The 21,449-nt window shown below is 41.1% G+C and overlaps 1 protein-coding gene across 2 annotated transcripts in view; it reads right to left on the reverse strand.

The window, feature by feature from the left end:
- CADM2 (cell adhesion molecule 2) overlaps window positions 1–21,449 on the reverse strand; it is a 149,575-nt gene that overhangs the window by 62,766 nt on the left and 65,360 nt on the right. For both annotated transcript variants that reach the window (XM_066620758.1, XM_066620757.1), the window contains exon 5: window positions 13,469–13,647. In XM_066620758.1, coding sequence (XP_066476855.1) covers window positions 13,469–13,647 — 179 coding nt within the window. The remainder of the gene's footprint in view (window positions 1–13,468; window positions 13,648–21,449) is intronic.

Below are 21,449 nucleotides of genomic sequence, written 5' to 3' on the forward strand. Positions count from 1 at the left end.
TACATTCACTGTCTCACTGGCTAGGACTGCACAGTTTCTTAAATATGTAATCATTTGCAATATTAATATCAGCAGTAACTGAGTAAGTTTAAACTGTATACAACAGGATTCAAGTACATTGTTACAATAAAATGAGGCCTAAAATTCGGTATACTTGTAGCTTCTTAATATTGATCATGTATACAGTTAAACCTCAAATTAAGGAGCTAATTTTGAAGGATTAAAGCAATGTAATTTGAGATTTAACTGAGTCATTAATTCAAACAATGGGAGAGGGAACAGGCTGCTTTCTCCACATATCAACAATATGTTTATGAATATAATCTGATACTTTTAGACCATTTTCATGAACAATACTTAAGTTTCTTAAGGCCAAGAAGGACACACTTTTGATTAAAATGGTGTTATTTATTTTACTCAAAAGTAAGCCCATTGTGTTCAGCAAGACTTAGGCTGTAAACCTATCTTACTCACCAGAAACAAACACCCCTATTCAAAGAACATGTAATAACCCCAACTCCATTTGAACAGAAGTTGTTTACCACTTGTGTTAATGCAGTTTTCACACCTCCAAAATAGAGATGATGCTTTTCTGCTCTAAATTCTGCTGGAACAGCACACTTAATGGCTTGTGACCCTAGCCACTTTCGTGGATTCCTTAATTTGCAAGACTTGCCTTTGGAAGACCAAGAAAAAATTTCACAGCTCCAACTGTTCTCACCAACCTCATCATGAAGCTTAATTGAGAGAATGAGAGAGGCAATGACAGACATTGCCAGTTCTTGCATCCTCAATTGGGTAGCAGGAGAAAGGCAGGACCATCAAGGGTCCCTGACTAATAAAAGAGGACAAATCCTATAGGGTTCTATGGGGCAAAAACTTATAAAATTTGGCCTTAGAGCCTCATGTTCTTTTTCCCTTGATCTATATTTGTTATCCTGCATTGCAGTTGGTCTGTAGATTGTTAGTCTGCAAGAACTCACCCCCATTCCAGCCGCCATTCAAAAACCACAATGCCAGCTGGCACCCAGAACAGTAATACCCCACAATTCTTGTCCCTTTCCAGCTTTTCCCTCCGGCTCTACCAAGCTGCTGAAACCAGCACCGGCTGGTCAGCCAACCTTCTCAGACTGCTTTTCTCTCTAAGCACCCCTATCGCCTCTCTCCCTCCAGAGAAGAGAGACCACTCAGCTCCCTTGCCTGGCTCCCTTCAAGGCGACTGCTTCCCTTGGTTGTTAAGAGCTTACTTCATAGCCCACTTCCTGACTTTGAGAGTTTCTTGTAGTTGCAGAAAAAGTTGTAGTTGTAGAAAAGTCTTGTAAACTTTTCTCTTATAAATATCTCATATGCCTGGTTTAAACTTACATAATTCATTCAAAAAACCATGCTGCCACAACCCATGTAACACACCACTCCCAAGCTTCACAGAAAAGGAACCAATGCCTACATTTGTTATTGTTCGAAACCCCTCATTTTCAGTCTTCAGCTACAACCCTATATACACATACCTGTAAATTGTACTATAATCTGATGCAGTATAATGTAGCTTCTTACATTTCTTTTACTCCTACATACAACTCTCTATTAAATGACCATTTTTGTGATATTCTCATAGAAAATATTTTGAGTTGTAAACAGAATATGCTTGGGTTAAGAGAGGTTCTGTAATAATTTATTTCTTAAATACCATACAACTTTAGAAAAATTGATAAGAGTCTTGTATGACACTTGGTTAGGTCAGAGTATGGAGCTTTTTAGGGTATTGTCTTTTGGCCTTCTGTTTTTCCCTCTGCAAGTGAATTTTAGCGTACATTCGTGTTCTTGTTATTAAAGTGACATTAAAGTGACAGAAGGAAAAGAGATGCAATGGGTGTATGGAGTATCAGAGAGGTTTGGTTAGCAATGTATTCTTTTTACCCTTTTTATTTAATAAAAATATACTCATTATCTTTAAGACAGCTTCTTTTACTTCATAGTAGAGGCCAACAAACATTGTTATTTTATATTAGTAGATATTGACCAAAATTCTTGGCTTGCTATTCATCTGCTGAGAGATGCATTGATCTGAACTACCATTTCAGAATAACAATGTTATTCCACACTCTGATATTGTAGGAGAAAGTGATTTCCCCATAATTTTATTTTTAGGCTGTCCCAATTAAAGCATCACAGCATTCATGTTGTTTGTATAATTAATATGAATAAACAGTATGCTTACTCTTAATCTCTAATTATGATAAACTACACATTTTCATTTAAGTCAAGCCTCTGCTTGTGCTAAAGCTGTCTAAATCTCTCCTGAGTTTTGAAGATAACTTTGGAAATTGAGGGAATTAGCAGATAGGGTCCCACTGAGAAAAGTGTTCACAGGAAAGGGAATAAAAGACAGATAGGTGACTCCAAGTACTTGATAATGAAAGCTGGAAGGAATAAAAACTGCTGTGATTGGAAAATAAGTTAGATCATCAAATGGAAAATGTGTTAAACTTCGAAGTAAAATTTTTTTAAAAAGAAGGAATATGTGGGACAGATCGAGTTCCTTCCAAGTTTTTCCTTTTTGAGAAAAACTGAGAAGCAGGCATTCCCTGCTCATCCTGAGTTTCACACTGGGGAGGGTTGAAGAAACTGCATACACTACCCATAGATGCATCATAAATGAATGCAATTTCTCCATTAGCAATGAGAGGCTGACAACTCTTCCATACTTTCTCAGGTCATATTATTAAGAAGTTCATATCATTTGCTTTCAGTGGAACCTAGAGCTTACTATGGACAGCCGATGACAAAGTTGCTACAGAGGCCTGGGTTCTCCCAGACACAGTATTCCAACTCATCACACACATGCATGCATGGAAAATGGCACACAAGTAATGCGCAGAAGCAGGGGGAAACACTTTGTGTGCAGGGATCCTGTGCAGTGGCCAATAACACAGCAATGTGATTTAAAAGGGAAAAGAAGAGGGAAGTGTAGATGAAAATTGCAACAAAAAGATTTATTGTCATGACTCAACAGAATAAAAAGAGAATCAAAAATTGTGCCTAGCTGAACTTATGCGAGGAGAAAACTATTTCTGACTATTCACTCCCATTTCAACCCTATGCATAAGAACACAAGAAGAGTTGGATTAGGCCAAGGGCCCATCTAGTCCAGCTTCTTGTATCTAACAGTGGCCCACCAAATGCCTCTGGGAACACTCAAGAGAACAAGATGCCTGCGTTCTGAGAGGAGGTCCACAAAAGTTAGCTGACAGTCCCTGCTGGTTCAGCTGCTTTGGTTGCACTTAGAGAGGAAAGAGAGGTGGTGGAACAGGGGTATTACCAATGGTGAGTGCTACTAACACGATGATACTTCAACAACGATTGGAATGGGGATGGCTTATTACAGTACCAGCAGGTTCTCCCAAAACGCACAACAGCAAGCACAATGAAATCAAAGAGGACAGGGAAGAACATGAGGGTCTGCTGAACAAGAGTTTTGATAGATTCCCCCTCCAATCCTATGGGATACTTTGTAGGATGAGCTAATCAAATAGTTCTCCTTTGCAAGTTGAGGATCCCTGCTGCCTTTCGTTTTCACACACAGTTGAGAGGGCGGTGGCAAATTAGGAGATTTATTAACTTATGAACATGCCTCCTTGATTAAATCCAATCAAGGGGTTGCTGAAGACCATTACAGTATGGGGAATCCTTTTGTTTTATCAAACATGTTGTTTTTCTAACACAATTGGAAAATGGCTATGGTCACAGCAGGATATTATAGTTTTGGAACAGGCTAACTAGAAAGGAATTTTGAATTTTATCATTTTGGAGCCCTGCTGAATCAACGGTGGGGGATGATTACTTGTATGCACAAAAGTACTTAGCTGGTGGATCTGACACCTCTTTCAATCAGTCCAGGAAACAGTCACGTCATTGGCCTGGTTCATACAAGCACTCAGCACTGTGCATGTGTAAAAATGTGTGTGTCCTGCACACTTTGAAATAAAAGGAAATAAAGGGCTGTTCAGGTAACACTCCTTTCTCCATTTGAGGAAATGGGTTCTTTGCCTCACTACCCAGTTCAGCCTTATCTGTGATTCTCCTCAGAAGACTCAGAATTTCCCCCTCAAGTACAGGTTGAGCCTACTTATCCACAGATTTTGGATACATGGATTTTGCTCAGCACGGGTCCTCCAGACCCCAGCTGATTCAGATTTGGTCCAACCTGAAGCCTCCAGAGGTGACTGGAGCCTTGCTCCGGTTGTGTCTGGAGGCTCTTCTGAGCCCCATGGAAGCTACACACAGCCTCCACAAACCTCAGAATGGCCTCCAGAGAAGGGTACTTCTGTTTTTCAACTGGTCTTCTAGGACCTCTGGAGGCCATTCTGAGGCCTGTGGAGGCTGCGCGCAGTCTCCACAGGACTCAGAACTGCTCTAGACATGACCAAAGCTCAATGGTGCCTGAAATCTGCATGATTTGGTTTTACGTGGAATTCAGTATCTTTGAGGGGTCCAGGAACAGAAACCTCGCAGATAATGAGAGTCCACTGTACTCATTTCACTGTGTTGAGTTCCACTAAATGTGTTTTTCAGAATACAGTAGACAGGATTGTGGAGACTAGGAGACAGGCTGCAGAATAAAACTTCAGTTCCTGTCCCTTTCCTCTATTTCCTCATCCAGAGGACATGAGACCATTTTGCACCTCTGCCCATCTTGAATGAGATGGTAAGTGGTGCAAAAAGTTGATGGTAAGAGGCTGAGATAACTTTCCATTTTGGATTTAAAGAGCCTTCTGTCTTAGCACAAGAATAGGAAAACTCAACAATTTGGGACAAAGCAGGAGATAAAGTCCCCTCCCACTCCTCCCCTTAACCCAAGCTTTTTGTCCTATGAGAAAATGGGGAAGGTCCAACTGCATCTTGCATGATTGTTTTTAAATAGATTTTTTTAAAAAACGTCAAATAAAACAGAAGGAGATAATTTGTTTTCATCTACTTTGGGGATTCACATAGACTGCATTATGTGTTGCCAAGCTTTTTTCCCTTTTCTGGTCTATAGATTATGGAGACAGCCAGTATATATGCAATTCCCCTGAGACTTTACATCAAGAATAAACCAAGATTGACTTGCCCCAGACCTCTTAAACAGGCAGACCCAAGGCCAGTTGGAAAGCTAACTGAAATGAGAGATCCAATCAAAGTAGAAGCAGTTCTATGCCCACGGTTCCTCTAACAACTGGAAGTCTTAGGGCAATCAGATGTGCTCCAAATGCTAAAAAGTTCAAAAAGGAAGCATATTTAATGCTAAAAGTGCTGCAAAATGTTCAAAAGTTAATGTCTTTTTGACAAGCTCTGCAACTGCTGTTGCTATGGTCATTGTTTCAGAGAAGGGAATGTTGGTATTGTGAAGAAAACAGTGATATAGGGAGCCCCTGTAACCGTGGATGCCATATCAGCAATTTCACTTAACTGCGGATCAGATCCACGGGACACCCGCGCCCCCTCTGGAGGCGAGGGGAGCTGTGCTCCCCTCATCTCCTGATGGTGTTCTGAGCTTCGCAGAGGCCGCATATGTCCACCCATTGCTTCTGTGGGCCTCAGAATGACTGTTATGGAGAAAAAAAAATTATACAGGCCTACAAAACTGAGGGTCAGAAAAGTTTTCCCAAACTTTATGGTGGTTTGATATGAATTTGGGGTGCCGATTCAAAAAATGGCATCCGTTTTGCCCTATCGCATCTAGTTTTGGAGATACAGTATAGCCGCATTAGCGAATGGTTCAAGCAGCTTCCTCATGAGGAAGCCATGGTGTAGCTTCCTCATGAGGAAGCTGCTTGAACCATTCGCTAAAGAAGCTATGCCGTGTCTCCAAAACTAGACGTGATAGGGCAAAATGGATGCCATTTCTGGAATCAGCACCCCAAAAATACCCAGGAATTGGTGTAACATTTAAGGAAGCAAAATGTCTGTTGGCCTGTGTATCGTAAAACCGGATGTGACGTTTTTATTGTCTTATAAGGCAATCTGAGGCCCAAGAGGTCCCACATGACCTCTGGGGGGCACGGGACACCCTCCAGAGGGAGGGGAATGCAGTTTCCCTCATCTCCATAAGGTGGGGGCACCCCCCCATATCTAGATTCAGCTATCCGCGAAGGGTTCCGGAACAGAACTTCCACAGATATGGGCCTGCAAACCTCAAAAAACATCTGATTAAAGTAAAGTAAAACCACTCTCCAATGAGAATGAGGACACAGCGTTTGAAGAAAAATATACTAAAAACTGACCATGCTGTGAACATATAGAGCAAGCAAAACATATGCAAAGCCTCTTTCAATTGCTAGTGGTAAAACAGCTGTCGGGCAAGATCATTTCAGAAGAATAGTAAATTACTTTAAATCTGAACTTCATAAAGCAGTAAAGGTTCCGCAAAAAAGGGAACTGAAACAGGAGAAAAGCAGTGATACATCTGTAAACTATTTATGTTTTCTTAAACTACATGTTATACTAAAATATATTTATCATAGTATTGCATTATTATAATTAGTACATTTAAATAAAGGTGTCTTTTAAGACCCAATCCTATCCTTTTCCTCCCCTGCTGATGCAGTCATGCCAAGGATGGCATGATGTGATGAGAGAGGAAAGAAAGCTAAAGTTTTACTTACCCTATTCTGTTACGCTGTGGTCCCCTATAAGTAGAAGCAGTCTAAAATGTTTTTTTTCGGGGGGGGGGGGATTTCTGTGTTATCCAAAAATAAAAATTGCTGAAAGTGGTGTTATGTGTTTTTATTCAAAAATTAAATTTGTCAATTTTAAAGCACTTTTATCAATTCTAATCACTGTAATATAGGTAGTATACTGTCAGCAGGTATAGTCACAGGCATAACAAGCATAAAATCCCCCCCACACACACAGAAAAATGACACAAGACAGTTGTGTAGGTAAAATGGGCCACTTTATTTAAACTTAAGGTTCAAGGCAGCTGGCTAACCAGCCAACAGTAACCAATTTCACAATATAGCATGCCAGTTAAGCCTAACTTGAAGCAACAGAATTGAACACTGCATTGAATTGCTTAAATAATAAAAAAAAAGGTTTGAAACTGCAGAAAAGCATTTGGATTTCTACAATTCTTCCAAAACAAATGTAGAACTCCACTTCAGAACCAGAGTTCAAAGAATCCCAGTCCTGGCTCCCCCCCCCCCCCCACTTAGCACAGTGGCAGAGGATAGTTCCTTCCTCCTTTGTTGGCAGAGATCACTCTGGCATGTCCACTTAATGCAACAGAACTGAACATAGTATTGAGTTGCTTTTGAAAAAAACTGCACACCAAAAAGTGTGCACTTTAAATACCTTCTGAGATAAACACAGAAGCACTGTAAACCAGCTTCTGTTCTGGTCTGGGTCTTCAGGCCTGGGAATTTAAGAGCATGCTCAGTAGCATGCTATGTAGTATAAAGTAGTATAAAGCCGCTATAGAGATAGCAGCATAGTTCCGTGCTGCTGAGAAATGTAACCAAGGAAATGGAGAACAAAGAGTATTAATTAGTTGCTCGGAAATTGCCTGTAAGCACTCAAAATGCTCCACAGATGCTTTGCAGATGATTAGCAGGCTGTTCAAAAGGTCAGTTTCAGGTTATTTCGTGGATTCAGCAGGATATCGTGTTTTATGGCTTCAAGAGCCCAATTTCGCATTATATCACCATATTTCTAAATTACCATTTTGGACTGCCCATACCTATAGGTGTACTCAAACCTGCATTAGAGCTTTGGCTGGTTGAAGTCCATGTAATCCAAGGAGGTGTTGCAAGGCTATTTAAGGATATTGAAAAGTTGCTTATGTGCAGGCAAATTGAGGATAAATGTGTAACTTGGGATATTTGTTTTTAATGTGTAAATGAGTAACTTGTGTATGAATGAAGGTAATTCCTCTTAATCAGGCAGGATGTAGGTTAACAGAGCTAGCAGTTAGCTAAAAATATTGGTTAGCACCCTGATAACAGATGATGTCTAGGAACTTAAAATGAGGTTTATATAAATTAATGTAAAACATAGATATAATTCAATATTTTGGTAAAAGGCACAAAAGTTACTGGAATTGCATTCAGAAAGTAAATATAAACTGTAGATACAATTAAAAATACATGATTACAAAATTGCATTATCCTTCGGACACAAAGTGAGATTATTGTTTTCCTTCCAGGATGTGTGACTGTAGAGGGGCGGGGAGAACATAAACAAACAAGTCTGAGGGTTGACCAAAGTCTATTGGAAACATGACTTGTTTTACTGTCCATTTTGAGCAGAGGGGTTCAGGGAAAACAGTTCCTTGATGTGGATATATGAAATTGTAGTAAGTGGTAACACTGCTTGATATCAGAGTCCATAAAACAGCATAACCGGGAATAAAAAGGAAAATAAAGATGGGAGATTCACCCATAACATGATGAGTACCTTCATGGAGAGGAAGACCATTGTGATGGAGGCACCCATCCAGGCATGAACCTCCATGAACTGAGGGGGTTAACTATGATGTTGCATCATTGAGGGTCCCCATGATCCCCCTTCTGTGCATCCATGAATAAATTTTGCCATAGAACAACTGCACATCCAGGGCGGGCCTAGGCAGTTTATAAGACTTTATAAGGAGGAGATCATTTAGGTCCAACTGGACATGTGTAAACTCTGCTTCCCAGTGTATGGCAAGTGTGTTGAACATGATAATAATAGTAGATGTGTAGTCCCAAACCTCCTGTAGCTCAATAAATGTTCTTGGCATATTGGAGGCGGGGGGAATTGCATTTCTTCTGTTATGCTTAGTCCCTTTAAACTGAACTCACAAAGGGGAAGAGACTATAATAAATGCCCTTATCCAGCCATGGTGGTTATTAACTCTGCAGTGGAAGAATATATTAAATGTTAAGAGACAATTTTTGTGCAAAATGCAGATAAGGAAATATATGCCCTCTATTAAATGGCATAACCCTTTCTTCAATTTTCAAACTGCAAAGCAAGAGGATGAGGTAAAAAAGTTCTCTCCTACTTGGTGCACTTCATAAAACTCTATATCTAATCTCATTGCTCAAAAAGTAGGAAATTGTCACAGATTATCTGTATTAATCAAACCATACGGAAGAACCATTTTATATCAAACACTGCTAATGACCTAAAGTTTAAAAAACATGGAACATTCAACATTATCTTATTTCAGAAGACTTGCAGGACTACTGGATTCAGAAATATATTCCTTCAATTACTCTCTTGAGTTCTAAATCGCTATTTGCAGAAATCTAATTAGGAAAAAACCTCCAATTTCCATTATAAGAAAATGTTACCAAGGCCAACTTTCAACAAGATAATATGAAAGATGTGCATGCACAGACAACCAAATAATCAAACTTAACCATCACAATAGAATCTTGATAATGAAGTATCTCTCTGACTCCCATTGAGCGGGATAATCAGATCAATAGGGTGCAAGCAGCTGAGTAGCAGTAAAAGACAAAAAAGACTCATAAACATTGCTAGGACAACGGCTGCCTAATGGAATGAAAATGGTAGAGCTTGAAATACCATCATTTAGCTAAATGTGTGATTATGAAACATTTCTGAAAACTCTCCACTTCTTGTTTCTTCATGCTTTTATCATTAACTATTCAAAAGCGGTCTCAAGGCATTTTATTACTATTTCGCAAAGTACCCATCATTATGATCAATGGGGTTGGTGTGCAAGGAAGACTTCTATGCTGCAGGGACCAGTGAAGTTCTTGGTTTTAGAGGCAGACTGCCTCTGACTGCCAGATGCAGGGGAGGGCACCAGGCTGCAAGTTGTGTCTGTTGTCTTGTGTGCTCCCTGGGGCATTTGGTGGGCCACTGGGAGATACAGGAAGCTGGACTAGATGGGGCTTTGGCCTGACCCAGCAGGGCTCTTCTTATGTTCTTATGCTGAGCTTGCATGCAGTTCTGGATGCTCTGTGTTCCAAGATGTACTGCACCCCCAGTGTTGGTGGTGGAGGGCAGAAGTTGCCCTCACTATAGTAGTGTACCTATAAGTGTGTATGTGTGTGCTTGTGAAGAAAGTACAGAGATTCCACTCAAGGACACACTGAAAGAGAAATTAACTTTTTCCCTGCTACAGTGCCTCCAGCCACTGGGTTCATGCCTGCTCCATTATGCATAGTTTAATACTCTAATCCCTGTATAGTTTTTTCCCCCCAATGCTATTGTTTTGGTCAACAGAGTAGAGATTGAGGGCGCAATCCTTATGTCAGTGCTTTCCAGCACTGATGGGCAATGAAACTTTGAGGTAAGGGAACAAACATTCCCTTACTTTGAGGAGGCCTCTGTGAGTGATACCCAACAGTGCTGGAAAGCACTGACATAAGGGTTTAGGATTACACCCTGAGCCTCTTATCTGCAGATTTTGTATCTGTGGATCTGGTTCAACATGAGTCCTCCAGACCCGTGTTGAGCCAGATTCGGCCCAACGTGAAGCCTCTGGAGGCTCTTCTGAGGCCTGTGGAAATCTCCGCGGGACTCAGAAAGTCTTCTAAGGCCTCTGGGAGACATCTCAAAACCAGAAGTGATGTTTTAAGGCCTTATAAGGTCTTTGTGGGACCTGTGTGGGCTTTCCCAGCAAAACCGGAAGTGACCTTCTCAGGCTTCCCAGAGGCATTAGAAGGCTTTTTGAGGCCAATGAAAACTTCCTCAGGCCTCATCTGGAGCATCTGGAGGTGACCATAGCATAGCTATGGTTTTTTAGTATCCACGGGGGGGGCAGTCTGGGAACAGATCCCTGCAGAAAACCAAGGCACCACCTGTATGATGGAATTGGGAACTGACATATATAGTATATCTTAATTTTTTTCTGACTTTTATGCTCATTTTTTTTAATGTTTTACAATTTATTGTTCACACTGTTTTTAATCACACAGCCCAACACACATTTTGGTTACTTAAAAGTTAGACATATTCTTGAAAACATTTGGGGTGCTGATTCAAAAAATGCCATTGGTTTTGCCCTGATAGCTCTAGTTTTGGAGATTCAGCATAGCCGTCTTCTATGCTGATTCAACTGCACATCAGTTGATGTCATATTTGAAATCAGAGCCCCAAATATACCCAAGAATAGGTCTAATGACTGAAGCAGCAGAACAATTTTTTATTGTTGCTGTTGAGCAATATTATTGGTTGCAGGAAGAACTGGGAGAAAACGGATGCATTTTGGTGTTTTTTGTTTGTTTACAAAAAATGAAAATTGTAGACAGTGGTGTTAAGTGTTTTTATTTCATTGTCACCATTCTCTCTGTCATCTAGTTAGGGGGAAAGTTATTGTTGTACTCTTCTTTGTGCATTTTTCAACCGAAGTATAGACATGTTATAACAAAATAAGAGGAATTTCTAAAGCATTGGACCCTCACGGGGGTCATGACCTGATTTTCAGGGGGTTGCAGAGGGCTTGGCATCACGATCTTGGAAGACTCTTTTGAGCAACCACCTGCTGCCACCTTGAAAGGTAGAGCTTAAGAACATGGTTAGTGAAAATGTGAGGTTGGAGAGAGAGGCAGTTAGAGCCTAAGCATTAGCAGTAGTTTTTGGAACGACCATTTGTGATTGTTTGGTGGTAAGTATGCTTTCTTTACTACCTTTATGAACAATATTGTCCTCCCTGCACCTGCTGGGGCCCCTTTGCAAAAGTTAGCAGTGGGAATTTCTGGCTAGGGAAGAGGCTTCCCTTTTAAACTGCTGTTTCTTCAATGCTTCTGGCTGCAGGGAAAACTAGCCTGTACCACTGTGGCTGTACCGCTTTGATCAGCAATGGCACAGAGAAGCCACAATGTGTTATGCGCAACATTCTCAGTGCTGAATCAATTACTGAATCACAGCCCAATATTATCCACACTTTCCTGGAACTAAGCCCCATTGACTCTAATGGAACGCACTTCTGAGCAGACATGCATAGGATTGGGCTCTTAGGGTGCAATCCTATCCTGTGCTGGAACAAGCAAGCAGGATTGTGGCCACAAGTGGCTCAGCCAGAAGCAAGGGTTGCACCGGCCCAAGTCAAGGGCAGGACTGCGCCCTTAATCACTGAACTCAAAACTCAAACGTCACTTAGAGACAAAGTATTTGGATCATTCTAAAAAGGATTTGGAGTTCTTTCAACTTTGAAAAAATGTGATTTATTAAAAACAATCACTTCCTGTTTAATGTTACCGCTTACGGCCCTGCCAGCACAATGACATCACTTCCTGCTTAATTACATCAATTCTAACTCTAGGAGTCCTAACAGGTTGTTGGACTTAAATAGGGGGTCCCAGTGCAAAAAAAAGTTGCGAACCACAGTTCTAAAGGGAAAGAACCAATATTTGCTGATTTTATTTATTTCCATTTGAAAACACTGAACTTGAGTAATAAATCCTCACAATTTCAATGAGCCTGTCATTACCTATGCCACTAATCCTAGGTAAACGAATGATAAATTTCACAGCACTTATCTAGCAGCATGAGCAGCATTAATCCATGGGGTGGTTTCGATAAATTACAGTTCAACAATAGAGCCTGCAATGACTAAATAAAAAGTAGCTTAAAGAAGTACTTATAAATGTGAACTAACTACATAAAGGTAAGTTAGCTACCTGGTGAATCATGCTGTGAGCAATCCTGAAACACCAACATTAAAATAAAAAAGGGAAAATTCTCCACATGAAGTACTTACAAAATTACAATTAATATTTTTCAACCACATGATTTTTGCACACCAACGTTTTTTCTTTTTAAATGCACTAAGTCTGAAGAAAGAATTTTGCATGACTCTAGATCAAGAACATTTAAAAAGATATCACAGTAAGGCAAATATACCATTCTTTCTAAACTAAACACAAGGCAGCTAGAGCTCTGCTTCACTTTAATTATCATATTTCTGTGCTTAATCTTCAATCCAGAATCTACATAATCTTGTATGAGGCTTTGTAAGTCCTGCTACTGTAAATTTGCAGGTTTAACTATAGTGGTATTTCTTCCAAATGAGCAAAGTCTACCGCTTGTATTTGTAGTTAGCACTGGGCAACTATAAAAGAGATCATTGATGTTATATTTCTAAATCTTGGATTTCCTGTCCTAAATATTCATTTTAATTCTTTTCCCAATCTTTTTTGTGGAAGTAATTTGAAAACGAATCCAGTCCATTGTTAGAAAATATGGATATGAATATATTCACATTCAGAAAATGAATACATTTTATACAGAACTAAGATATTTTCTCCACTTTTGCATCCCATTTATGAAAGCAACTGTAATTCAACATAGCATTTTCTTATTTTTGATTCAGTCAACATTCTGACACTTTATGAAATGTTACAACTGAAACACAGCCAAATTTAATTTTTAGAAAGGGTTAAAAAAGTTTAATAAAAACAACAACAAAAAACTAATCAAACCACATGTCAATCCACACTATTTTTTAAAAAGTACAGGGAGATGTACTCACCATGTATAATTAGGACATATTCTGCACTGTTTAGCCCAATTGTATTTTCTGCTTCACATCGATATGTTCCATTGTCCGTTTTATTTAGGCTATTAATGACTAGCTCCCTACCGTTGACAACCATTCTTTCTGGATCTGGTAATTCTCCACCATCTTTTGTCCATAATACAGGATCTGGCCTATGAAATATAAACCGATAAACCAACACAGGGTTATTTTTGTTCAATATATATATAAATGAATATGGCAATAGCAATTATTTTAAATTTGTTTTGCAGTTGTCATTCACATAACAAACATAGGTGATAGTAGTCACACTAATTTTTCCTATAAAAGGTTAACTGAATCTTTAAAAATATATCTCTGAATATCCTCTTATTGACAGATAAAGACAAGTTACAGTCACACATGCCAATCAAGCAAACTGTAATTTGGTAGAATTTATTTGGTACCACAGGAAGTAGTTTTGTAAATATTTAAGCTTGTCAATTTTTGTTAATTAAGATTATGCTTACGTATCCACTAGCTTTTCGGCTTTGGATGTCTTTGAAATATCTACAGTCTTGTTTCTAAGTAAAAGTTCAACCTTGTTATACACGGATTTTTTATACACGGATTTGACTCAACAGGAATGGCCATTGCAAATGAGAAGGAATGTGCTGATCCCTGGAGAAGGGGGAAAATGCATCCTTTTAGTTTTAAAAACTGCTTTTCTTACTTTTGTAGAGAGACAGTCATGCAAGCGATCATTCCATTCTTCAGCTGAGCCAGACAAAGGCAGGGGGTCCTTTGCATATCTAATTGCTGACTGCCTATCTACAACAGTAAGAAAAAGCTGTTTTTAAACCACAATTGTAAAGGGTCACAGTTTGTTATTTTATTTTTTAAAACTGTTTTTTATTTAACACATTTTATGGTATCAGTAGGAAGTCCCAGAATCAAACTCCTGCAGATGTTGAGGCAAGACCTAATTCCATTAGGAGCAACGGAGGGGCAAGAAACCTGGAATGGGTCTTTAAATCTATTTCACCACATTTTTTTTAATCCACAGATTTTTTTTTTTTAATCCACTAGGGGTTCTGGAACATATGCAGAATGGAGCATTAATAACCAACACAGTAACAAAATAACAATGTCACCCTGGCGTAGTAGGAATAGAATCATAATGGCACATTGAAGATCTGTATTTAAAATGTGAAAAAAACAATAAGCCTTTATACCTTGAGGGAGCAAATTCAACAAAATCATTCATTAATAGATGGTGTAAGGAGACCATTAGCAAACCACTAAAGGATACAGGGCAAAAAAGCTACATGCATACAAAAAATTATTTAAATTTGTTTAAAAAATCTATATCATATTTTAATATGACATAATATAGGAATATCACTCAAACTGTTAATGTAATTATGTGCAGGAGCATCTTTGCTCCATCCCAAGGCAGGGCAGGAGAACAGTGCCAGCCTGTTGGCTAATGCCACATTCGGAAGAGATGCTGTTGCTGCCATCTCAATTCCTCCTTGAGGTCTGGAACCATTTGGGGCCGGATGACATCAAAGGCAATCTGTACAAGGGAGAGTGGAGACATGCTTGGAGCACTAAGTGTGATGGATATGTCCAGTTTATTTTTTTCAACTGACTGATGGTGTAGGCCTTTTAAAAAAGAGAGAGAGAAATAGAAAGAAGCACAAGCAAGTGGTGGGGCAGTGGGGATGGATGCTTGTGGTATGGATGCCGAGGGGCAGCCAAATCCTGAGTTGCCTGAAGCTCAGAGGAGCAGCGACACCAAAACGACTGCTGCTGCATCCTATGTGCATTGAGCAGCTGCCAGCATCTCCTCAGGGGAAGGGGACATTTGTCCCTTCCCTGGGAGAGGGCACAGGCCCCACAATGGGGCTACTCAAGTGCGTGCCAGCTATTCGCTGGCGCAGAGCTGAGTCCCCATGTCGGGCTGCAAGATCTGACATGGGGTTCAGGATACGGTGGAGCAGAGCTCCCACCTTCCCCCCACCCTGACAAACTTGTCCACCACCTGGAGCTCTCCCCTTGCTCCAGGTGGCATGTGACTGGTACTGGGCTCAGTGCGGACTGGTGCTGAGCTGGTGCCAGTGCTGATCCAGCGCTGAGCATTGTGAGCGCTCCTTATGGCATGTTTGCAACACTTGGCACCAGTCTAGGGCTGGCACTAGGAGCCCAGGATTGGGCTCTGAACTGGCGCTGGGCCTTTCTGGGCTCAGACTTGCTGTTTGTCCAAACCCCTCCCCTTTACATAATTCAAGATACGTGACATATCATACAGGGTTTATTGGAGTGCACATTATACACTACCTTGCTGAACCTAAGCAGGTATAGCTGTGGTTAGTGTCTGGATTGGATTCACAGTTAAGCTGCACTGAGTTCCATGAGAAAAGAAATGTGGGATATACATAATTACATTCCGCCCAAGGAAATAGCTATCTTGTGTTCTCATAAAGTTAGGCTGCTGAGGACTCCAGATATTCACTTTTCAGGGCCCAATCCTATTCAACTTCCCAGCACCAATGCAGTCACAATGAAACCCCAAGGTAAAGAAACAATGTTTCCTTACATTGCCCCATTGTAAGCCAAGAAGCCCAAACAAGATGGTTTGTGTCCTGGACCCCTTTGTATTGAATGCTGACTTGGCCGAACAATCCAAAACGATACTCACAAACTCAACAAGGATTTTGTTCTAGGAACAGAGAAAGAGAACAAAAAAGGTAGTACCAAAGCAAGGGGACTAACAGATGACATCCAGCGATAGAGACTGACGGTTCCAGGGGCTTCTGAGAACTGTGAGCCTGAAGGAAGGAAGGAAGGCAGGGAGGAAGGAAGGCCTGATGCTACCAACCCAGAAGACTAACACTCTGGTTGGCCTCTCAGAGTGAGAACCTGCTAACACCAACTACTGACTTGCAGAAAGTGAGAGCTGAGCCTGAGTAAGAGCTCTCCTTTTATATCCTGGTGATGTGAGTGTGTGTGGCTTTGGGACTTAATGCCCACATATGGTGATGTCTGGTAGTTGGGTCAGGTGTTCCAACTGCTATTAACTGCCATTTGGAAAGGGTGGAGAACTTTTACCTCAGAAGAAAGATATATAACTCTTTTAAATCCATTTACCCCTCCCCCCTTCACAAATTCACTCATAATACTAACAAACATTAACTCACAACTTTTCAACAACATATCTTTTCTGCTATTTACAATGTTGCCTGTAGCCACTAAGCTTATGCTCCTGCCTCATAATGTTAAACATTCTCAAATTCTTCCATCACCACCACCACAAGATGCAGTGCATGCCCCGATGTCATGGCTGCGTCAGCACTGGAAAGTTGGATAGCATTGGACCCTTAGGCTGGTCAGATCACGGCTATTTACTGGCACACACCATCACCACTGCTCAATTCACCACAGAGCAGAACCTGAGGACTCCTACTACAGCAGACTGGGTAGGTCTGTGCCTTTGTCAGGGACTGCTGGGATACAGCTAGCTGGTATGCTAAACAAGCCTGGGTCCAGATAGGGGGCTGCTAATATACCACAACATTATAGGCTAAACAGGCCTGAGTTGTATCTATGTGCCTGGCTTGTGTAGGAGGGAGGCTGCTGGGAACCTTGTATAAGGTATCTTTCAGCTTTATTAGAAAAGGCTGTGCATATTGCACATAATTATCCCCTAGTGCCCCCCCCCCGCGGGTATGGGTTCAATTAGTTGGAGACTTTTGAGGGGGCCAGGAAAGAGGGTAAGCCAGGTAGTGGTGGTGATAGGAGCAGCAATTGCAATCCTGGCTCCTGTGCTGCCCAGGGCCCAGATCACAAAATGCCGTCCCCCCAGGCCCAAAAACATCACACTGAAAAAAGGTGATGTTTTTCAGCCAAAAACGGGAAGTGACTTTTATAGGTCCTATTGCAAGCTGCATGCCTTGAGTAAAAGGGCCTTAAGACTTAATAAAATGGGTGGCAGGGGGGACATGGTGGCATTGCCCGCTCCCCCGACCCTCCCAGGTACACCAGTGAGGAGCAGGCTGTCAGGGAGGACAAGAGCAACTGACAGGAGGAATCTGCATGGCAGCTAAGGAAAGATTATTCAGTTTCCACCAGAACTCTGCAGAAGCAAGAGGAGGAAGCTTCAGGTGAGGAGCAGGAAGTAGTGGTCTGTGCTGAAACCAGGTACAGTTGTAGACACATCAATAGCATCTGAGATGGGTGGTGATGACTCAGGGCATGGAACCCCCATTTGGGGATGTGAAACAATGTAAGTATGCTAGCTGTCTTGTAGCCAACATTCAGGCAGTGGCATCACTAAGGGGTGCTGGGGGTGAGGATCACACCAGGTGACCCCTCCACAGAGGGGTGATACCACTAATGGCCAAAATTTTGGAAACCTTTTGGAAACTGTGTTTTTTATTAATAATACCATCATGGTATCACTGAAAAGGTAATTTCATGCAGAATGTAATGAAGCAAAGTATGTATTCTATCAAATGTTACGGCCAATTGACCAGAAAGAAAAATACAATTGCCTTATGTAACAAAAAGTGATTTCCTTAACTTAAAACTGACCAATTACTGTTACTAGTATGTACTGTTGGCATCCTTCAGTCTCGGAAGACTATGGTATCGCACTCTGAATGGTGATTCTGGAACAGAGTGTCCTCTCCAGTGCGCGAAGCCTGGGTAAAGTAGATATGGAGGATAGACTATTTCCCATGCAGCAAATCCCCCCTCTCCACGTCACTGAAATGGTCCAATGGAAAGGCAGAGGCCAATACGGTTGGTTCCAGCGGCGTCGCAGGAGTTGCCAGAATGTGACTGTGTTCAGCCATGAACTGCCTCAGGGACTCCGGCTCCGGATTTTGCCTCGAGGTTGACTCCTGAAGCCTTTTCCATAACTGGATGTAGCCACAAGGCAGTGGCTAGTGTTACTAGTATGAATGAGGTGTTATTATGACACATCAGGGGACCAAAAAGGTGTTAGTATGCTTTCATTTCCATGTATCAGAGCTAATACGAGAACTCTTATTAAGTAGTATGAGTTTTATCAAGTTGGCCACTGGTTTTTGGTTGGTTCCTTTTTACTTGATGAAACAAACAAACAAACAAACAAACAAACAAACAAACAAACAAACAAACAAACAAACAAACAAATAGTTAATGGGGGTTACACCAACCCTCCTTTTTTTAAAGTCCAGCAAACCTAGATGGGTTCTGATAGAGTGCCATTTTAAAAAGTCAGTCCTGGTGCTAAAAAGTTTGGGAACCACTGTTCTAAGGAAGAGTTAATAATAACAATAATATGAACTACTATCTGAGCATAGATCTCTTTTCCATTGAAGTACTTTGTTCATTCATCACTATGACCTGCCACCAAAGTCATGAAGTCTGCAACTACCATCAGCAACAACAGTTTTCTGTTCTCAGTCAATCTGGGCCCTTAGAGCTATAAAGTGGACTGTAAGTAGTCCTTCAAAGTTGCTGAATGGCTGCAGGGGCCCAGATTCAGCATCAAAGCTTAATATGGTAAGTGTGTAGGATGGATAATGCTTTTTTCCTCCATTGTTTTTGTGGTGAAAGTGAGTGCCCCATCCCTGCAATTTATCTTTGAAGTTATTTTGACGAATTGACACTTGGGGGGAAAAGTGCTATCACTTTTTTGCTATCAATATGGGAGAGGGGGAAAGTGCTCACAGTGTGCTATGCCCCCTAGTTGTATTAGACTACCAGTCTGATAGTTGTTCAGGAACTTCAAGATCCATTGCTGTGTGAACCTGGACACCCAAAACTTCTGGTCAGGCCACACTCTGCGATGAAGTCATGTCTGCAACAGCCAGAAAGCGCACTATGGTGGTGGAATGCATGTTCTGCCAGCACAGCCTACCCTTTGGATTCTTTAGGAACTAAGGATATTTCTTAGTGTTAAAAAAAATTACTATAGAACATCTCTGCATACATTTTAGAGAACTGTAAAAAGACTGATGGGTGCTATAATTAACAGCTGAGCATAGAAAGCATGAGACATGAGGTCAAAAGAGAAGTTAATTTAACAGTGTGAAGCCTTATAAGCATGCAGATGCATATACTCCTAGACCATTGAAGGGGAATGTAGTGATTTTTCCTTATTGAGTATTAAATGAAATTTAGCTAGAGTATCTCCCAAAAATCCTGGGAGCCATGTTACTTTTCTCTTCCTCTTGCTTCCATTTCTTAGTTCTGAGGGTGTCACATATCAACCAGGCCCTGGGAACAGGAAAGAATCTCCTCTTTGAAATGTAAATTTGGCCTTGCTTAGCAAGACCAAATGGGGTTAGAATTTCATACTTGCTGTGTTGCTTATTGCTTCCTTTAATGTTTTGAGAACATGCAGGTCTACTAGCAAGAACTGTGGTACCAAAGGAATTGCTTATGGAATTGTTTGAAGCTCATGAAGGAATGTTCATGGTGATGGAGGGATGTGATGCATGTCTGACATGCTCAGTTGTTCCCTCCTTGTTTTCCCTTTTAGCATAAAAACTGTTTTCTCCAGATTATCGGGCAAGGTGCCACCATTAGCCTCCTCCTAGTGCGAGTGAAAATAAAGCCAAACCAATTATCTCTCTCCAACCTTGCGTTATTATTATATTAACAATTCCTGCCTCATCATACATTGTCTGTCCGCTGCTTAATAGATTAATGCCTATAACTTGAAAGCATATTTTAGAGAACCTGAAGTTTAGAGAACTCTGTATAACTATATTAATTAATGGAACAGTGAAAACCTACAAAAAGAAAGCATCAGAATGGCAAAGCATTAGCAACCATGTATGTTGGGCAATAAACAGAAATGGACAGAAAGGCAGCACAGCTTCAGATACTTCTGTTTCCACAAGCCCTTCAAGTAAGTATTCACTTAAAACAACAGAATGTCATTATGACTGATTTTTAATGTTTAGCATTTAAGCTTCGTGTTCCACAAGCCTTTACTAGTCAAAGGTCTCCTGCTCCCTCAAACTGTATCTCTGAGCACTGAAGGAAACTTCTTTGCTTACTTTCTTCAAATCCCTTCTTAAACCCCTACTTTTCTGTGAAGCCTTTGGCACCATGCCTTACAGCCCAATCATATTCCCTGCCAGCCCAGACCATGCAGCGCCACTAACTTAGCATGTGCTTTGTACAATGGAGGCAGGCCAGGGGGAAGAAGCAGGGAGGGAGGGAAGCCTCCGTGTCGGGCTCATCGCCCAACATGGAGTTTTCTTGATTCAATGCTGACGAAAGTCCCCTTCTCCCAAGGAGCTGCTGGTGGCTGCCCAGACCATGCAGGATGCAGTGGTAGCCATTTTCATCACTGCTGCAGCCCCATGTGCTGGGTAGCTCAGGTCTTATTAGTTTAGTTACCTGTAACACAAAGACCTGATGCTTTTTTAATCATATCTAGTTATGTGCCTGTTTCTATTATCACCCTAGACTTAAAAAAAAAATATTTTTGTAAGTTGCTTGTCCAGTCTGTCCAGAACAAAGAGCTATCTTACCTTGTCCCTGATCACCTCTCAGGGCTAGCAGCACCAGGGTTAAGAGTGGGAGCTAAGGAGTTGGGGAGGGCCATGTCAGTTGGTTTCCTAAATCTTTCAGTAACACCTGCCATTTTGAAGGAACCCTGGCTCTATGCATTTAGCCAGATGGAAGGCAAGTAAGAAAGGGCACCTCCTTTTCACCTTTAGTTTGAAGGACCAACTCCTTTGTGATGGCAGTAAATCTACCAGAATTTTGTAGTTAAAAGTTACCCCACTCCCTGCTCAGTGGGTCATTAGGCTGTACTGAACTATGAAAAGTACTGACCCAGTATGTATTGTACTGAACCACTATGGTATGTGTGGTTCACACATACTCCCTGTGTTTATATAGCCATCTTCCCCTCAGTCCCTCCCTTGTCTCCCTTGATTTATTTTGCAAATGCCTTAAAGCAGGGACATGTGCTTACTCTATTTAG

The sequence above is a fragment of the Tiliqua scincoides genome, chromosome 3 (assembly GCF_035046505.1).
Source record: "Tiliqua scincoides isolate rTilSci1 chromosome 3, rTilSci1.hap2, whole genome shotgun sequence".
In the NCBI taxonomy this organism is placed as follows: domain Eukaryota; kingdom Metazoa; phylum Chordata; class Lepidosauria; order Squamata; family Scincidae; genus Tiliqua; species Tiliqua scincoides.